Source organism: Heterodontus francisci, chromosome 7 (genome assembly GCF_036365525.1).
Source record: "Heterodontus francisci isolate sHetFra1 chromosome 7, sHetFra1.hap1, whole genome shotgun sequence".
In the NCBI taxonomy this organism is placed as follows: domain Eukaryota; kingdom Metazoa; phylum Chordata; class Chondrichthyes; order Heterodontiformes; family Heterodontidae; genus Heterodontus; species Heterodontus francisci.
The window spans coordinates 39686540-39701063 of NC_090377.1; the positions used below are offsets into that span (position 1 = coordinate 39686540).

Sequence of the window (14524 nt, forward strand, 5' to 3'; positions counted from 1 at the left end):
GCTTTATAAAGGTTCAGTATAACTTCCCTGCTTTTGTACTCTATGACTCTATTTATGAAGCCCAAGATCCCATATGCTTTGCTAACCGCTCTCTCAATATGCCCTGCCACCTTCAAAGATCAACGCAGATGTAATCCCAGGTCCCTTTGTTCCTGCACACTCTTTAGAACTGCACGATTAAGTCTATATTGCCAAACCCTATCCCGTCTGCCAAAATACATCGTCTCACTTTTCTTTGTATTAAATTCTATCTGCCACTTGTCTATCCATTCTGCTAGTCTATCTATGTCCTGTTGCAGGTTATTTGCATTATCCTCACGGTTTGCCACTCCTCCAAATTTGGTAACATTGGCAAATTTTGAAATTCTACTCTGTATTCCAAGATCCAAGTAATTTGTATACAGTAAAAAAAGCAGTGGTCCTCGCACTGACCCTTGGGGAACACCACTATCTTACTTTGTCCAATCTGAAGAAAAACTATTTACCTTGACCTGCTGCTTTCTTTCCTTGAGCCAACTTTAAACAATTTGAAAACGGACCCTACTATTCCATGAGCCATAATTCCGTTAACCAGCTTTTATGTGGTACTTTATCAAACACTTTCTTAAAATCCATATAGACAACATCCACCGCTTTCCCTTCATCGACCTTCACTGTTACTTCATCAAAAAATTCAATTAGATTAGTCAAGCATGATCTGCCTTTTACAAATCCATACAGGTCGCTTAGCCTGATCTATAGCATGCTGCTTCTACTGTTCAGCACATATGGAGTCCTGTGTTGTAACTTCACCAGGTTGGCACCTCACTTTTAGGTATGCCTAGTGCTGCTCCTGGCATGCTCTTCTACAATCCTCATAAATTAGTGTTGGCTCCCTAGCTTGATGACAATGGTAGAATGAGGAATGTACCAGGCCATGAGATTACAGACTGCGGTTGAATACACTTCTGCTGTTGCTGACGGCCCACAGTGCCTCACGGATGCCCAAGTTTGAGCTGATAGATCTGTTCTGAACCTATCCCATTTCAACCAGTGGCAGGACCACACAACACGATAGAGGGCGTCCTCAGTGTGAAGACAGGACTTCATCTCGACAAGGACTGTGTGGTGGCTTTTACCAGGGTAACTATACCTATGGCATTAAAATGTGGAATCATGTACAGAACAACCTTGGACAGGTTCCTGGTAACTGTAGGGTTAGAAAGATTTTAAGTAGGATCTATATTTGCAATACTTAAGGGATAGGGCGATTAAGAATTGTTTGGAACTAAAGAATGGGCTTGTGAGGATGAGGTCAAGTTGGCTTTTCCCCCATATTGTTTTGTCACAACCTGCCACAGGCTTGAAGCTATGGCCAACTCTGTCACTAGTGGTATTACCAAGCCACTCTTGATGATGGATATCGAAGTACCCCACCCAAAGTACATTCTACACCCTTGCTACACTCAGTGCTTCTACCACTTGGTGTGCAACAAAGAGGAGTAATGATTCATCAGCTGAGGGAGGGCAGTAGGTAGTAATCAGTAGGAGGTTTCCTTATCCATGTTTGACCTGATGTCATGAGACTTCTTCAGGTCCGGAGTCAAGATTGAAGACTCACAGGGCCATTTCCTCCTGAATGTATTGTCACTGTGTTGTCATTTCTGGTAGGTCTGTCCTCCCACAGATGGTGATGGAGGAGTCTGAGATGTTGGCTGAAAGGTATGATTCTGTGAGCATGATTACGTCAGGTGGTTCTTGCTTGATTGTCTGTGGGCCAGCTCTCCCAATTTTAGCACAAGTCCCCAGATGTTAATGAGGACGACTTTGCAGGGTCAACTGGGCTTGTTATGCCTGTGTCTTGAGAGTCTGGTGCTTAGGCTGATGTCAGATGGTCCCTCATGTTTTATTCCAATTATAGTTTTTTGTAACCGTTTGATACAACCAAGTGTTAACCACATTTCTGTGGTTCTGGAGTCATAGCTAGGTCAGACCAGGTAAGCATATTAGAATTCCTTCCCTAAAGGACTTTCTACCCTGCTCTCATCGAGTAGCAGAACATGCCAAAACTATCACTGGAACTGATTAAGGTTAGAGTATTTATTGATTGTCTTCAGGGAAAACAGATCATAAACCAGGGTAATTGTACCCAAGGCATTAAAATGTAGGAACATGTACAGCACAACCTTGGACAGGTTCCTGGTAACTGCAGGTTTTGAAAGATTTTAAGTAGGATCTATATTAGCAATACTCAAGGGATAGGGTGATTAAGAATTGTTTGGAACTAAAGGGTGGGCTTGTTCACAACATAGAGGATAAAAAGGTTATTGGTGATTGCTCCTAGGTTTTTCCAATGCCGCAATGCTTCGAAGAGATAAGGGTGCCACTGTCCTACACAAAATAACCAGCGTATAAAATTAGGTGTATTTAGTCAAGGACAATTACATGCTGCTGACTGAACAGAGATTGTGTTTTTACTGAGAGGATGTATATGCACAAAAATATTCTTTCGAGAAACTTGATTCGAAGAGATTAAATCATTTCCAAGATCTTGGAGCAGGCAGCAGAATGGAAATGAATTGGCTCAGAGTCTGCCTATTGCAGCTTGTAAAATGACAGTTCCTCTCTCAGAGCAGGCTGACATCATAGTAATTGGAACAGGCAGTTAGGAAGCTCCAGTCATAAAGAGCTGAAACCCAAAAAACAGCATGTTGGTGCTGGATTGGGGGTGGAACCTAAAGGGAAAGGACAACTTTGTGCCAATAAATGGAGCTGTGTTGAAGGCAGCTGCAAGAAAATGAAGCCAACTGGGAGATAGCACAGCAAATAACAGAAGCGTTTCCTGTGCCAAAAGACATTCCAGCAGGAGTGGAGTTGGGCAATACCAGTGAGACTCAGAACATGGATGAAAATCAACCCAGTGGAATAAACTGCCTGGCATTGATAGACATCAAAATTTAAGGTACCTCTTGGTACCAGCATTTGGTCTCATTGCAGAGAGAATTCCCAACTCTGACTGAAATAGAGTTTACCATGATGCCAATTAGCACAAGCTGATTCCATGAGGAGGCAGTGAATGAGGAAGATTCAAAAGCAAATGCAGGTAATTCATATGCTCCATGCCAGTCACATTGAGAGCTTTTCACTTTACTTTTGATTTTTCATGAGGATCAGGCAGTTTTTTTAAATTCATGCACAGGATATGGGTGTCAATTGGCAAGGCCAGCACTTATTACCCATCCCTAACTGCTCTTAAGGTAGTGGTGAGCTACCCTCTTGAATACAACTGAGTGGCTTACTAGGCCACTTGAGGGCAATTAAGAGTCAACCACATTACAGTGGGTTAGGATGGCAGATTTCCTTCCCTAAAGGACATTAGTGATGTAAATAGTGGGTAGTTTCATGGTCATCATTACTAATGATAGCTTTTCAATTCAGATTAATTGAATTTAAATTCCCTAGCAGCCATGGTGAGATTTGAACTCATGTCTCCAGATCATTAGTCCAAGCCTCTGGATTACTAGGTCAGTGACATAACCACTATGATATCATACCACATAAGAGAGAGAGCCATACAGATAATGCATGAAAACCCAAATCAAGGATGATAGTTACTAGGATGAGTTCGTATGACAGTTACTAATGCTGTGATCCAAAAGCAGGCATTTGATTCATGCCATAACATTGAAAACAGACTTCACATTCTTTAAAATGTTTAAAACATTCGATGGGCTGATGAAAACCATCTGTCAACAGTACTGCACGTCAGTTCCCTGTGTGTACCTGGCCAACATTTATCCCTCAATTAGCACCACTAGAACATATTAGTCATTGTCTTATTGATATTTGTGGGAGCTTACTGAATGCAAATTGACTGCCAAGTTTCCTAAGTTACAACTGTTAATACACTTCATAAAGCACTTAATTGGCTGTAAAACGTCTTGGAATTCCAGTAGTCGTGAAAGGCGCTACATAAATGTAAGCTTTTTTTATTCAGGTAACAGATAGTCTGATCAATCCAAAAGAGCAAATATTTTACTATGATTAGACTTCTAAAGTGCTTTGGCACATTATTCCGCTTTAAGGCACTGGATAAACAACAACTTATATTTTTATAGTACTTTTAATGTGAAAAAAGTCCCAAGGTGCTTCACAGGAGCATCATAAAACAAAATATGACACCGAGCCACATGAGATATTAGGTCAGATGACCAAAAGTTTGGTCAAAGAGGTAGGTTTCGAGGAGTATTTTCAAGGAGTATCTTAAAGGAGTAACGCGAGGGAGAGAGACAGAGAGTATTAGGGAGGGAATTCCAGAACTTACGACCTAGGCAACTGAAGGAGTGGCCACCAATGGTGAAGCGATTAAAATCAGGGATGCTCAAGAGGCCAAAATTAGATAAGCACAGATATCTGAGGGTTGCGGGGTTGGAGGAGATTACAGAGATAGGGAGGGGCAAGATCATGGAGGGATTTGGAAACAAGGATAAGAATTTTAAAATCAAGACGTTGCTTGACCAGGAACCAATGTAGATCAGTCAGCACAGGGGTGATTGGTGAACGTGACTTGGAATGCGTTAAGACATGGGCAGCGAAGTTTGGATGACTACAAGTTTAAGAAGGGTAGAATGTGGAAGGCCAGTCAGGAATGCATTGGAATAGTCAAGTCTAGAGATAGTAAAGCCATGAATGAGGGTTTCTGCAGCAGATGAGTTGAAAGGAGCGAAGTCGGAGGATGTTACGCATGTGGAAATAGTCAGTCTTAGTGATGGCGCAAATATATGGTTGGAAGCTCATCTCGGGGTCAAATACGGACACAGAGGTTGCACTCAGACTGCTTTAATTCTCTGACTGTTGCCAGGGAGATAGATGGAGTCGGTAGCAAGGGAACAAAATTTTATGTGGGAACCAAAAACGATGGCTTCAGTCTTCCCGATATTTAATTGCAGAAAGTTTCTGCTCATCCACATAGGGGCGGCACAGTGGCGCAGTGGTTAGCACCGCAGCCTCACAGCTCCAGGGACCCGGGTTCGATTCCGGGTACTGCCTGTGTGGAGTTTGCAAGTTCTCCCTGTGTCTGCGTGGGTTTTCTCCGGGTGCTCCGGTTTCCTCCCACAAGCCAAAAGACTTGCAGGTTGATAGGTAAATTGGCCATTATAAATTGTCACTAGTATAGGTAGGTGGTAGGGAAATATAGGGACAGGTGGGGATGTTTGGTAGGAATATGGGATTAGTGTAGGATTAGTATAAATGGGTGGTTGATGTTCGGCACAGACTCGGTGGGCCGAAGGGCCTGTTTCAGTGCTGTATCTCTAATCTAATCTAAAAACATTGGATGTTGAATAAGCAGTCTGGTAATTTAGCAACACTGGAGGAGTCGAGAGATGTGGTGGTGAGATAGAGCTGGGTGTTGTCAGCATACATGTGAAAATAAATGCTGTGCTTTTGGATGATGGTGCCAAGGGAAGCACATAGATGAAAAATTGGAGGGTGCCAAGACTAGATCCTTGGGGGACACCAGAGGAAACAGTGCAGCAGTGGAAAGAGAAGCTATTGCAAGTCATACTCTGGATACAATTAGATAGGAATGAAAACAGGTGATAGCAGTCCCACCAAGCTGAACGACAGTGTAGAGGCACCAAAGGAGGATGGTGTTGTCAACTGTGTCAAAGACTGCAGACAGGTCGAAAAGGACGAGGTGGGTAAGTTTACCTTTGTCATAGTCACACAGGATGTCATTTGTAATTTTGATAAGAGCTTTTTCGGTACAGTGGCAGGGTGGAAACCTGATTGGAGGGATTCAAACATGGAGTTCCAGGAAAGATGAGCATAGATTTGGGGGGCAACATGTTAAGGACTTGAGAGGAAAGAGAGATTGGAGATAGGATGGTAGTTTGCAAGGACGGTGGTGTCAAGGGTTGTTTTTTGAGGAGACGGGTGAAGACAGCAGATTTAGATGAGAGAGAGACAAACTTGAAGAGGGAGAACAGTTAACAATATCGCTTAACACAGGGACCAGGAGGGGAAATTGAATGGTCAGCAGTTCAGTGCAAATAGGGTCGAGAGAGTAGGAGATGGGCCTCATGGACAAGATGAGGTCTGAGAGAGTGTGACAGAAGATAGGAGAGAAACTAGAGAAAGCTGTGATTTATTCTTGATATTACTACACCTATTGAGTAGTTATCTCCAAGCTTTCAGGAAAATGCATGGAGCCCAAAAGACAGGTCAAATCAGGAATAGATGACCCACAATCTATGCTACCACAAAATTATTGCAGATAGTTTGTGAATTGTTGAAAACGTTCCAAGATCTATTGATAAGTTGTTTAAAAATCTCACTGAAAGAAAGGTGAATTAATTTGCATTCCTATATTAACTGTCATGACCTCAGAATTTCCCACATTGGTTTACAGCCAATAAATTACTTTTGAAGTACAAGCACTATTATAAAATAGAAGACAGGAGCACAAGGTCCCACACATAGCAATGAGATAAAGAATACATTAAACTGTTGAGATGTTTGATGAGGTTTAAATGTTGATCAGGACACTGGGAGAACTTCCCTCCTTTTCTTCGAACAGTGCCATGGGATTAGATGGGACTATTAATTTAACATCGCTCAATAAGATGGCACCTCCAACAATGCAGCACTCCTTCAGTACTGAAGTATCACCTGTTAAAGTCTCCACAGTTGGGATTAAATCCATGATCTGTCTTCTGTCTTGGTTCAGAGTGTGATACCACTGAGCCAAGGCTGACACTACCTAATAGGATGAATGTTAATGCCCCTGATGGTTTATGCTGAAACAGTCACACAAAATTTCCAGAAGCATTGTCACTCCAACTAAAATAATCTGTCAATAAATTACTAAACATATATAATGCAAGAAAATATACTTTGAAACTTTATTGGGGAAGAACAGTCACCAGAAGAACATTTTCTTGCCAAGGTTATTGTAATATATGCGTAAGAGCTTACCCATTGCTTTTGTTTCTTCCCTTTTTGCATTCAATAAAGAGAATTTAAACTTCGCTCGAACTTCACTTTTTGGACAGCTAACTAAAAGCAAATATAAGGAAAGGTAGTCTTTGCTTTCTTCATCTAAACCCTTCGGGTTTACTCTGAGGCACCTGTAACATATACATTAAAAAAAAGTATCAGTTAACAGGAAAGGAGCTTTCTTCCTCATCTAATAAAATACTGCATTTTGCACCCATTAAGAATGGAACTGCTGACACTCATTAACAATGCATTACATACATTATACTTCAATGTGTAGGTTCTCTGAATAAGGTTTAACATCTACATGTTGTACATAGAGAAACTGTTACCCATAGGAGAAAAAACAGCAAACAGTCCCATTAAGATATTGGCACTGTATAAAACTATCTTAACTGATTGCTTTTTTTCTCCACACTGCCATACACCAGCTTTGTTTTGAGCCACACCAAGTTTGCTGATCAGAAAAGCAACATTGAGGCACCCTAGAATGCAGCGAGGGCTGGGTGTCTGTTACAACAGTCCACCTGCGAGGAGCTAATAAGTCATTAGGTCACTTGTTTCCAGTCAGAGCTACATGGTTTTCATCAGACGCACAGTGGAATGTATCTTAATTTCTTTTGATCTATGCTTTTAGATGAGTCATACCACTCAAAGCCTGAATCAGTTTCTGTGCCAGGTGGGTTTCTTGCTCATTTTCCATCATCTAAGCTGATACTAAAAGGGTGCTGTAGCCTAGTGATTATGATACTGGACTAACAATCCAGATGTCACAACTTCCATGGTGAAATAAATTCAATAAATCTTGTAACTCACGGGCTGGTACCAGGAAGATTGTCATAACAACCCACTAGTTCACTAATGCCCTTTAGGGAAGGAAACCTGCTATGCCCTTCCCAATCTAGTTTAGTTATGAATCTGATCCCAAACTACATAACTGACTTAGTCAGCCCTGTCGGCTTAGTTAACAATTGCTACCAAGTTCAACAACAAGTAAACTAAACACACCTATTAGCAATGATCCTGTGTTATTAGGTTAAAGCTAAGGCTATTTATCTCTTCCCCATCGACCCTGTAAGTTCCTCCCCACCAACTGCTATTCTTTGTCATGTTCACGCAATATTATAAATCACCCAACATTGCATACTCCTCCATCATCATCCCTCGGTATGTCGCATCCCATCAGCAGCATAGACCTAATAGAGATGGAGGCAGAGTTATCCATAGTTGGGTGGGAGTGGTCACTGATATTTGATTTTGTAACAAATGAAGTCTCTCAGCTTAAAGTCAACTAAGATTGAGAAAATCTCCTGCTGATCACCACCTAATTTTTCCTCAAATGGCAGACTAATGTGTCATTGATAACATTGGTAGAAGCAACCACTATACAGACCCTGTGAGGAAAAACTATGGTGTCCACCATGAGGACACACTCCACTGTGTATTGTGTCACTATTGTTGTCCTAAATGGGACAGATTAAGAAAAAATGGGCATTCATGAGGGTATATGGGCCTTGAACAACGTAATTGTATACGACTACAGTCTAATCTCATAGTCTGACCTGGCATATCACAAACCCCCACACCCCACCCCTGCCACTGTTAATCACCATCAAACCAGGAAACCAACCTGCTGTTATATTACAGAAAGCCAGGACAGTACTGGAGCTAATCTTTACTCAGTCTAACATTTATTTACAAAGTGAAACATTACAAGCATACACCTCCTAACTCAACTACACCCCAGTTTCACTCAGTCTCCTTATATCTGCTCAAGTGAAACCCCAAGTAATGCCCTCCACCTGTATATAATTAAACACAATCTTATATAATAATACAGTTTCTGTTTGTCTGCACTTTTCTAATTGGTCTGTGAGTTGAATTGGTGGGCAGAGCCAACGCTCAGCAGAAAGTTTATCGGCCACATTTTTCACAATGAGAAGTTGTGCAAATGAAAACTTTTTTTTTTTGGCATTTAGAATTGGTTCCAAACAAGAAATCAGATCTACCGTCAATATGTTCATGGATTTCCCACGTACAGCGCGAGGTGAGTTTAGTATGCACTTGTAAGACATTACTATAAAATTGAGAGACACTGAGAAAAAAGTTAATCAATGCATTATCAAATAGAGAGACTGAGGTTAAATGAACCAGTATAATAAAAAAGGAGACAGACAGAGGTGAAATGTTATATGAGAGAGAAAGAAAGAAACTGAGGGATAGTACAATCAATGTATCATAGAGATCACAGGAGACCATTTTAAAAATAGGACAACATCTATTGGGTTTGTAGGTCTTGGTTTGTGGAGTATTTTCACTGAATCATAGAAAGTTTATGGCACAGAAAGAGGCCACTTGGCCCGTCGTGTCTGTGCCAGCTGGAAAACGATCCACCCAGTCTAATCCCACCTTTCAGCATTTTGTCCTGCAGATTACGGCACTTGAGAAGCATATCCAGACTTCTTTTGAATGAGTTGAGGGTTTCTGCCTCAACTACCCTTTCAGGTAGTGAGTTCCAGACACGCACCACCCTCTGGGTGAAAAATTCTTTCCTCATCTTCCTTCTAATCTTTCTACCAATCACTTTAAATCTATGCCCCCCCCAGTCATTGACCTCTCTGCTAAGATAAACAGGCCCTTCACCTCCACTCTGTCCAGGGCCCTCAAAATTTTGTACATTTCAATCAGATCTCCCCTCAGCCTTCTCTGTTCCAAGAAGAACCACCCCAGCCTATCCAATTCTTTCCTCATAGCTGCATTTTTCCAGTCCTGGGAACATCCTCGTAAATCTCCTCTGCACCCTCTCTAATGCAATTACATCCTTTCTGTAATGAGGTGACCAGAACTGCACACAGTACTCAAGTTGTGACCTGACCAATGTTTTATACAGTTCCAGAAGAACCTCCCTGCTCTTATTTTCTATACCTTGGCAAATAAAGGAATGGATTCCATATGCCTCCTTAACCACTTTATCGACCTGTCCTGCTACCTTCAGGGATCTGTGGACATTCATTCCAAGGTCCTGCACTTCCTCTACACCTCTCCGTATTTTCCATTAATCGTGTATTCCTTTGCCTTGTTTGACCTCCCCAAATGCATCACCTCACACTTCTCTGGGTTGAATTCCATTTGCCACTTTTCTGCCTATCTGACCAGACCATCAATATCTTCCTGCAGCCTACTGCTATCCTCCTCGCTATCTACCACATGGCCAATCTTCAGGTCACCTGCAAACTTCTTGATCATATCCCCTACGTTTATGTCCAAATCGTTAATATATACTACAAAAAGCTAGGGACCCAGTACTGAGCCCTGCGGAACACCGCTGGAATCAGTCCTCCAGACGCAAAAAGATCCGTCAACAATTACCCTTTTTTTCCTGCCGCTGAGCCAAGTTTGAATCCATTGCAATTCCTTGGATCCCATGGGATTTTATTTTGCTAACTAGTCTGCCATGAGAGATCTTGTCAAAAGCCTTACTAAAATCCATGTAGACCACATCAATTGCACTACCCTCATCTATCTTCCTTGTTCCTTAAACATTCATTCCCTCCACCAACAGCACACACCGGCAGCTGCACTTAGCATCTACCAGATGCATTGCAGCTGCAACAGCACCCAAACTCACGACTTTGAAGGCCAAGGACAGCAGATTTCTGGGAACACCACCACCATCTCGAGGGCAATTAGGGATGGGCAATAAAATGCTGGTCTTGTGAAGGATGCTCACATCCCATGAACAAATAAAAAGAAACTAATGCAAACCATGCAAGCCATACAGCAGGATCTGGATAGCATCCACAGCTGGACTGAGAAGCAGCAAGTAATAATCATGCCACGAGTTAAGCAACGCCTTTGTTTTAAAACTCTCATTCTTGTTTTCAAATTTCTCCTAGTATCGCTCCTCCCGATCTCTGTAATCTCTTCCAGCCTTAACCTCCGAGACGAAACATCTGCACTCCACCAATTCTGGCCTCTTGCGCATTCCAGACTTTAATTGTGCCGACATTAGCACTATGCCTTTAGCGGTCAAGGACCTAAAGTTCTGGAATTCGCTCCCGAAATCTCTCCATCTCTCTGCCTCAGTTTCCTCCTTTAAAATGCTACATGAAACCTACCTCTTTGGCCAAACATTTTGTAATCTGCCTTCATATCTCCTTGTGTGGTTCAATGTCAAATTTTCGCAACACCACCCTCCCATGTGACCTCTACCAGTGAGGAGGACAAAAGGAGCAATGTAATGCCACCATTGTCATCTTCAAGTTCATCTCCAAGTCACACACCACCCTGATTTGGGCATGATTTGTCATCCTTTTATTGCCACTGTTTAATATTATGGAATTCACTATCTACCACTACTCTGAAAGCATCACCACAGAACTGCAGTGGTTCAAGATCGCCAACACTACCGTCTCAGGGCAATTAAAGATGGGCAATAAATGGGGTCTTGCTAACGTAGCCCACATTCTGATCATTAAAAAAAATTAAGTAGGCAGAAGCGGTAAAGATTTGGGCTTTGACCAACAGTTTTCTTTCGTGAACAGTTTCTCTAAGCCCATCCATATTTCTTATGAACTGAGCCCTGTGTCCTATTTGTCTCTGCCTCAGAGTTGGCACACCCCAGGTCTCACGATTAACCTCAGTCAAGGTAAAGTGCTTACTGGAGAGTATGTATGATAGCATAATATTTGTCAATTCAGAAGGTGGAAAATATTGCAAATAAATAACTTTGTACAGGTTGGATTGCTGATCAAAATTCTCACTATTAAAAATGATTCAGAGGCAGTACCATTAGTAGCATACACTATATAAAACTGTGTTGACTGCTGAAAATATTCAAGATACCCTAGCATACAATACATTCTCTGTAATTTAGAGAATCAGACAAGATTCTGAGGAGGGTTATCAGGGTAGACACGGAGAGGTTGTTTCCTCTGGCTGGGGAAATCTAGAACACAGGGGCACAATCTCAGGATAAAAGGGACCGATCATTTAGGACTAAGATGAGGAGAAATTTCTTCACTTAGAGGGATGTGAATTGTCAAAATTCACTACCCAGAGGGTTGTGGATGCTCCATCATTGGATATATTTAAGGCTGAGATAAACAGATTTACAGTCTCTCAGGGAATCGAGGGATATGGGAAGCAGGTGGGAAAGTAGAACGATGCAGAGGATCAGCCATGGTCATATTGAATGAAGGAGCAGGCTCGACATGCCATATGGTCTACTCCATCACCTATTGCTTGTGTCTTTATGTAAAACATTATTGACAAAGAACCAATTGCTTGCCTAACTCCCATAGGCAAATTGTTGGAGACAACACTATCCAGCAATAGGCATACGAACACCACTTGCAGAATTCTGCCCCCCTCCCATATATTTAACAGCAACCATGAACAGAAACTGATGAACATCTAAATATTCATAGCTAACTTGTCAAGTTCTCCTTTGAAGTTCAAACACTTTCTTTGAGGATACTATTATATATTGACCTTGATTACATAAGAACATAAAACCTAGGAGCAGGAGTAGGCAATTCAGCCCCTCAAGCCTCCTCCGCCATTCAATACGATCATGGCTGATCTCATCTCGGCCTCAACTCCACTTTCCTGCCCGTTCTCCATAACCCTTCAACCTATTACTAATTAAAAATCTATCTCCTCCTTAAATTTACTCAATGTCCCAGCATCCACCACACTCTGGGGTAGTGAATTCCACAGACTCACGACCCTTTGAGAGAAGTAATTTCTCCTCATCTCTGTTTTAAATCTGCTACCCCGTATCCTAAAACTATGACCTCTCCTTCTAGATTGATCCACAAGAGGAAACATCCTCTCTACGTCCACTTTGTCAATCCCCTTAATCATCTTATATACCTCAATTAGATCTCCTCTCATTCTTTTAAACTCTAGAGAGTAAAGGCCTAAACTGCTCAATCTCTCTTCATAAGACAAACCCCACATCTCTGGAATCAATCTAATGAACCTCCTCTGAACTGCCTCCAATGCAACTACATCCCTCAAGTAAGGGGACCAAAACTGTACGCAATACTCCAGCTGCGGTCTCACTAATGCCTTGTACAGTTGCAGCAACACTTCCTTCCTTTTATACTCTATTCCTTTAGCAATAAATGCCAAAATTCCATTTGCCTTCCTTATTACCTGCGGTACCTGCATGCTAGTTTTCTGTGATTCATGCACGTGGACACCCAGATCCCTCTGCACCAAAGCACTCTGAAGTTACTCTCCATTTCGATAATAATTTGCCTTTCTATTCTTACATTGAACATAAAGCAACCACTCTATCCTGCCTTACAATAATTTCAATCTTAAACCATAATTTGGAAAGAAATGCCATCTTCTCAGCAAGATGGAACGGTCGGATGCTTCTGGCACTTATTTTAAATGCGGAACACTCTCCGTAACACCACTGAAATTAAATCCAAAAAGGATGCATTTCCAAAGATTAAAATGACTAAATTACAGTCTGACAAATTTAACTAATAAAGTTGACAAGGTTTAAGACAATCAAATAAAGAACTGTACTTTTGGGAGGCTAGTGCACATAAAGCAAAATGAAAATTCGATTTTTATCATACAGATATCTGCCAATATCACCCAGTGATGATGGTGGGACTGCAGCATTGAATGGTGAAGCCCAAGAATTCCTAGATTTTTAAAAAAAAATATGTTTAATTAAAACATTACGTTTATTTCGTATAAAATCCCTTCCAAAATTGAACTTTTGGAACTACAACTTCCAAAAATTAGCCCCACAGAGAATTCCCATGAATTTAGTTTTGGACCATCTTGACTGCATCCAAATTCTCCGTATTGAACAAAGATTCCAACATACAGTACATCATCAATACTGCTACCATTATCTACCAGATTAGTGACAACAGGGAAGTCACCAGCACTAAAACAATACCAGCAATAATATGCACATACATATGTATATACACGCGCATATTATAAACATAAAAAAAGTTTTGTCCTATGCTGAGTCTCATATATTTACTGTGAAACTTTCCAATTCCTGTATGATAAAAATACACATTTTTGAGGATGACTGCAGCATGCCAGCATCCCAGCTATACTGGCTGGTTAGTTTTAGAACTGGTGACCAACTTGCTTATGGAACTTTTGCTGTAGCCCTGGCAACTATTAACTTTTTTTATTTCATTGTTTCAAAATTTGCTCAAACTGACTGTCCCAAGAAAATCTATGCCAGGAATTTTGAGGCAGTTTTGCTAAGTTGGGGGGGGAGAGTGCGGAAGAGAGAGAGCAACCCTCCCCCAATATTTCTCTCATCCATGCAACAAATATTAATTGGGAAAATATTTCATCAATAACTTTGTAAAAACTGAACTTACTAAGAAGTTACATGCAGAAATTATTACGACAGGATTACAGACTGATACATACTTGATCGAACAAGCTACTAACAAGCAGCCAAAAACAAACTTTTTCAAGTTTGGTAGATAGAAAAATACTGCTGTAGACAACAGAAAAATAAATTAGGGCGATGACCTAAGCTCTGTAC

The 14524-nt window shown here is 41.3% G+C and overlaps 1 protein-coding gene across 11 annotated transcripts in view; it reads right to left on the reverse strand.

The window, feature by feature from the left end:
• spopla (speckle type BTB/POZ protein like a) overlaps positions 1-14524 on the reverse strand; it is a 325679-nt gene that overhangs the window by 41232 nt on the left and 269923 nt on the right. For all 11 annotated transcript variants that reach the window (XM_068035024.1, XM_068035015.1, XM_068035014.1 and 8 more), the window contains one exon: positions 6958-7109. In XM_068035024.1, coding sequence (XP_067891125.1) covers positions 6958-7109 — 152 coding nt within the window. The remainder of the gene's footprint in view (positions 1-6957; positions 7110-14524) is intronic.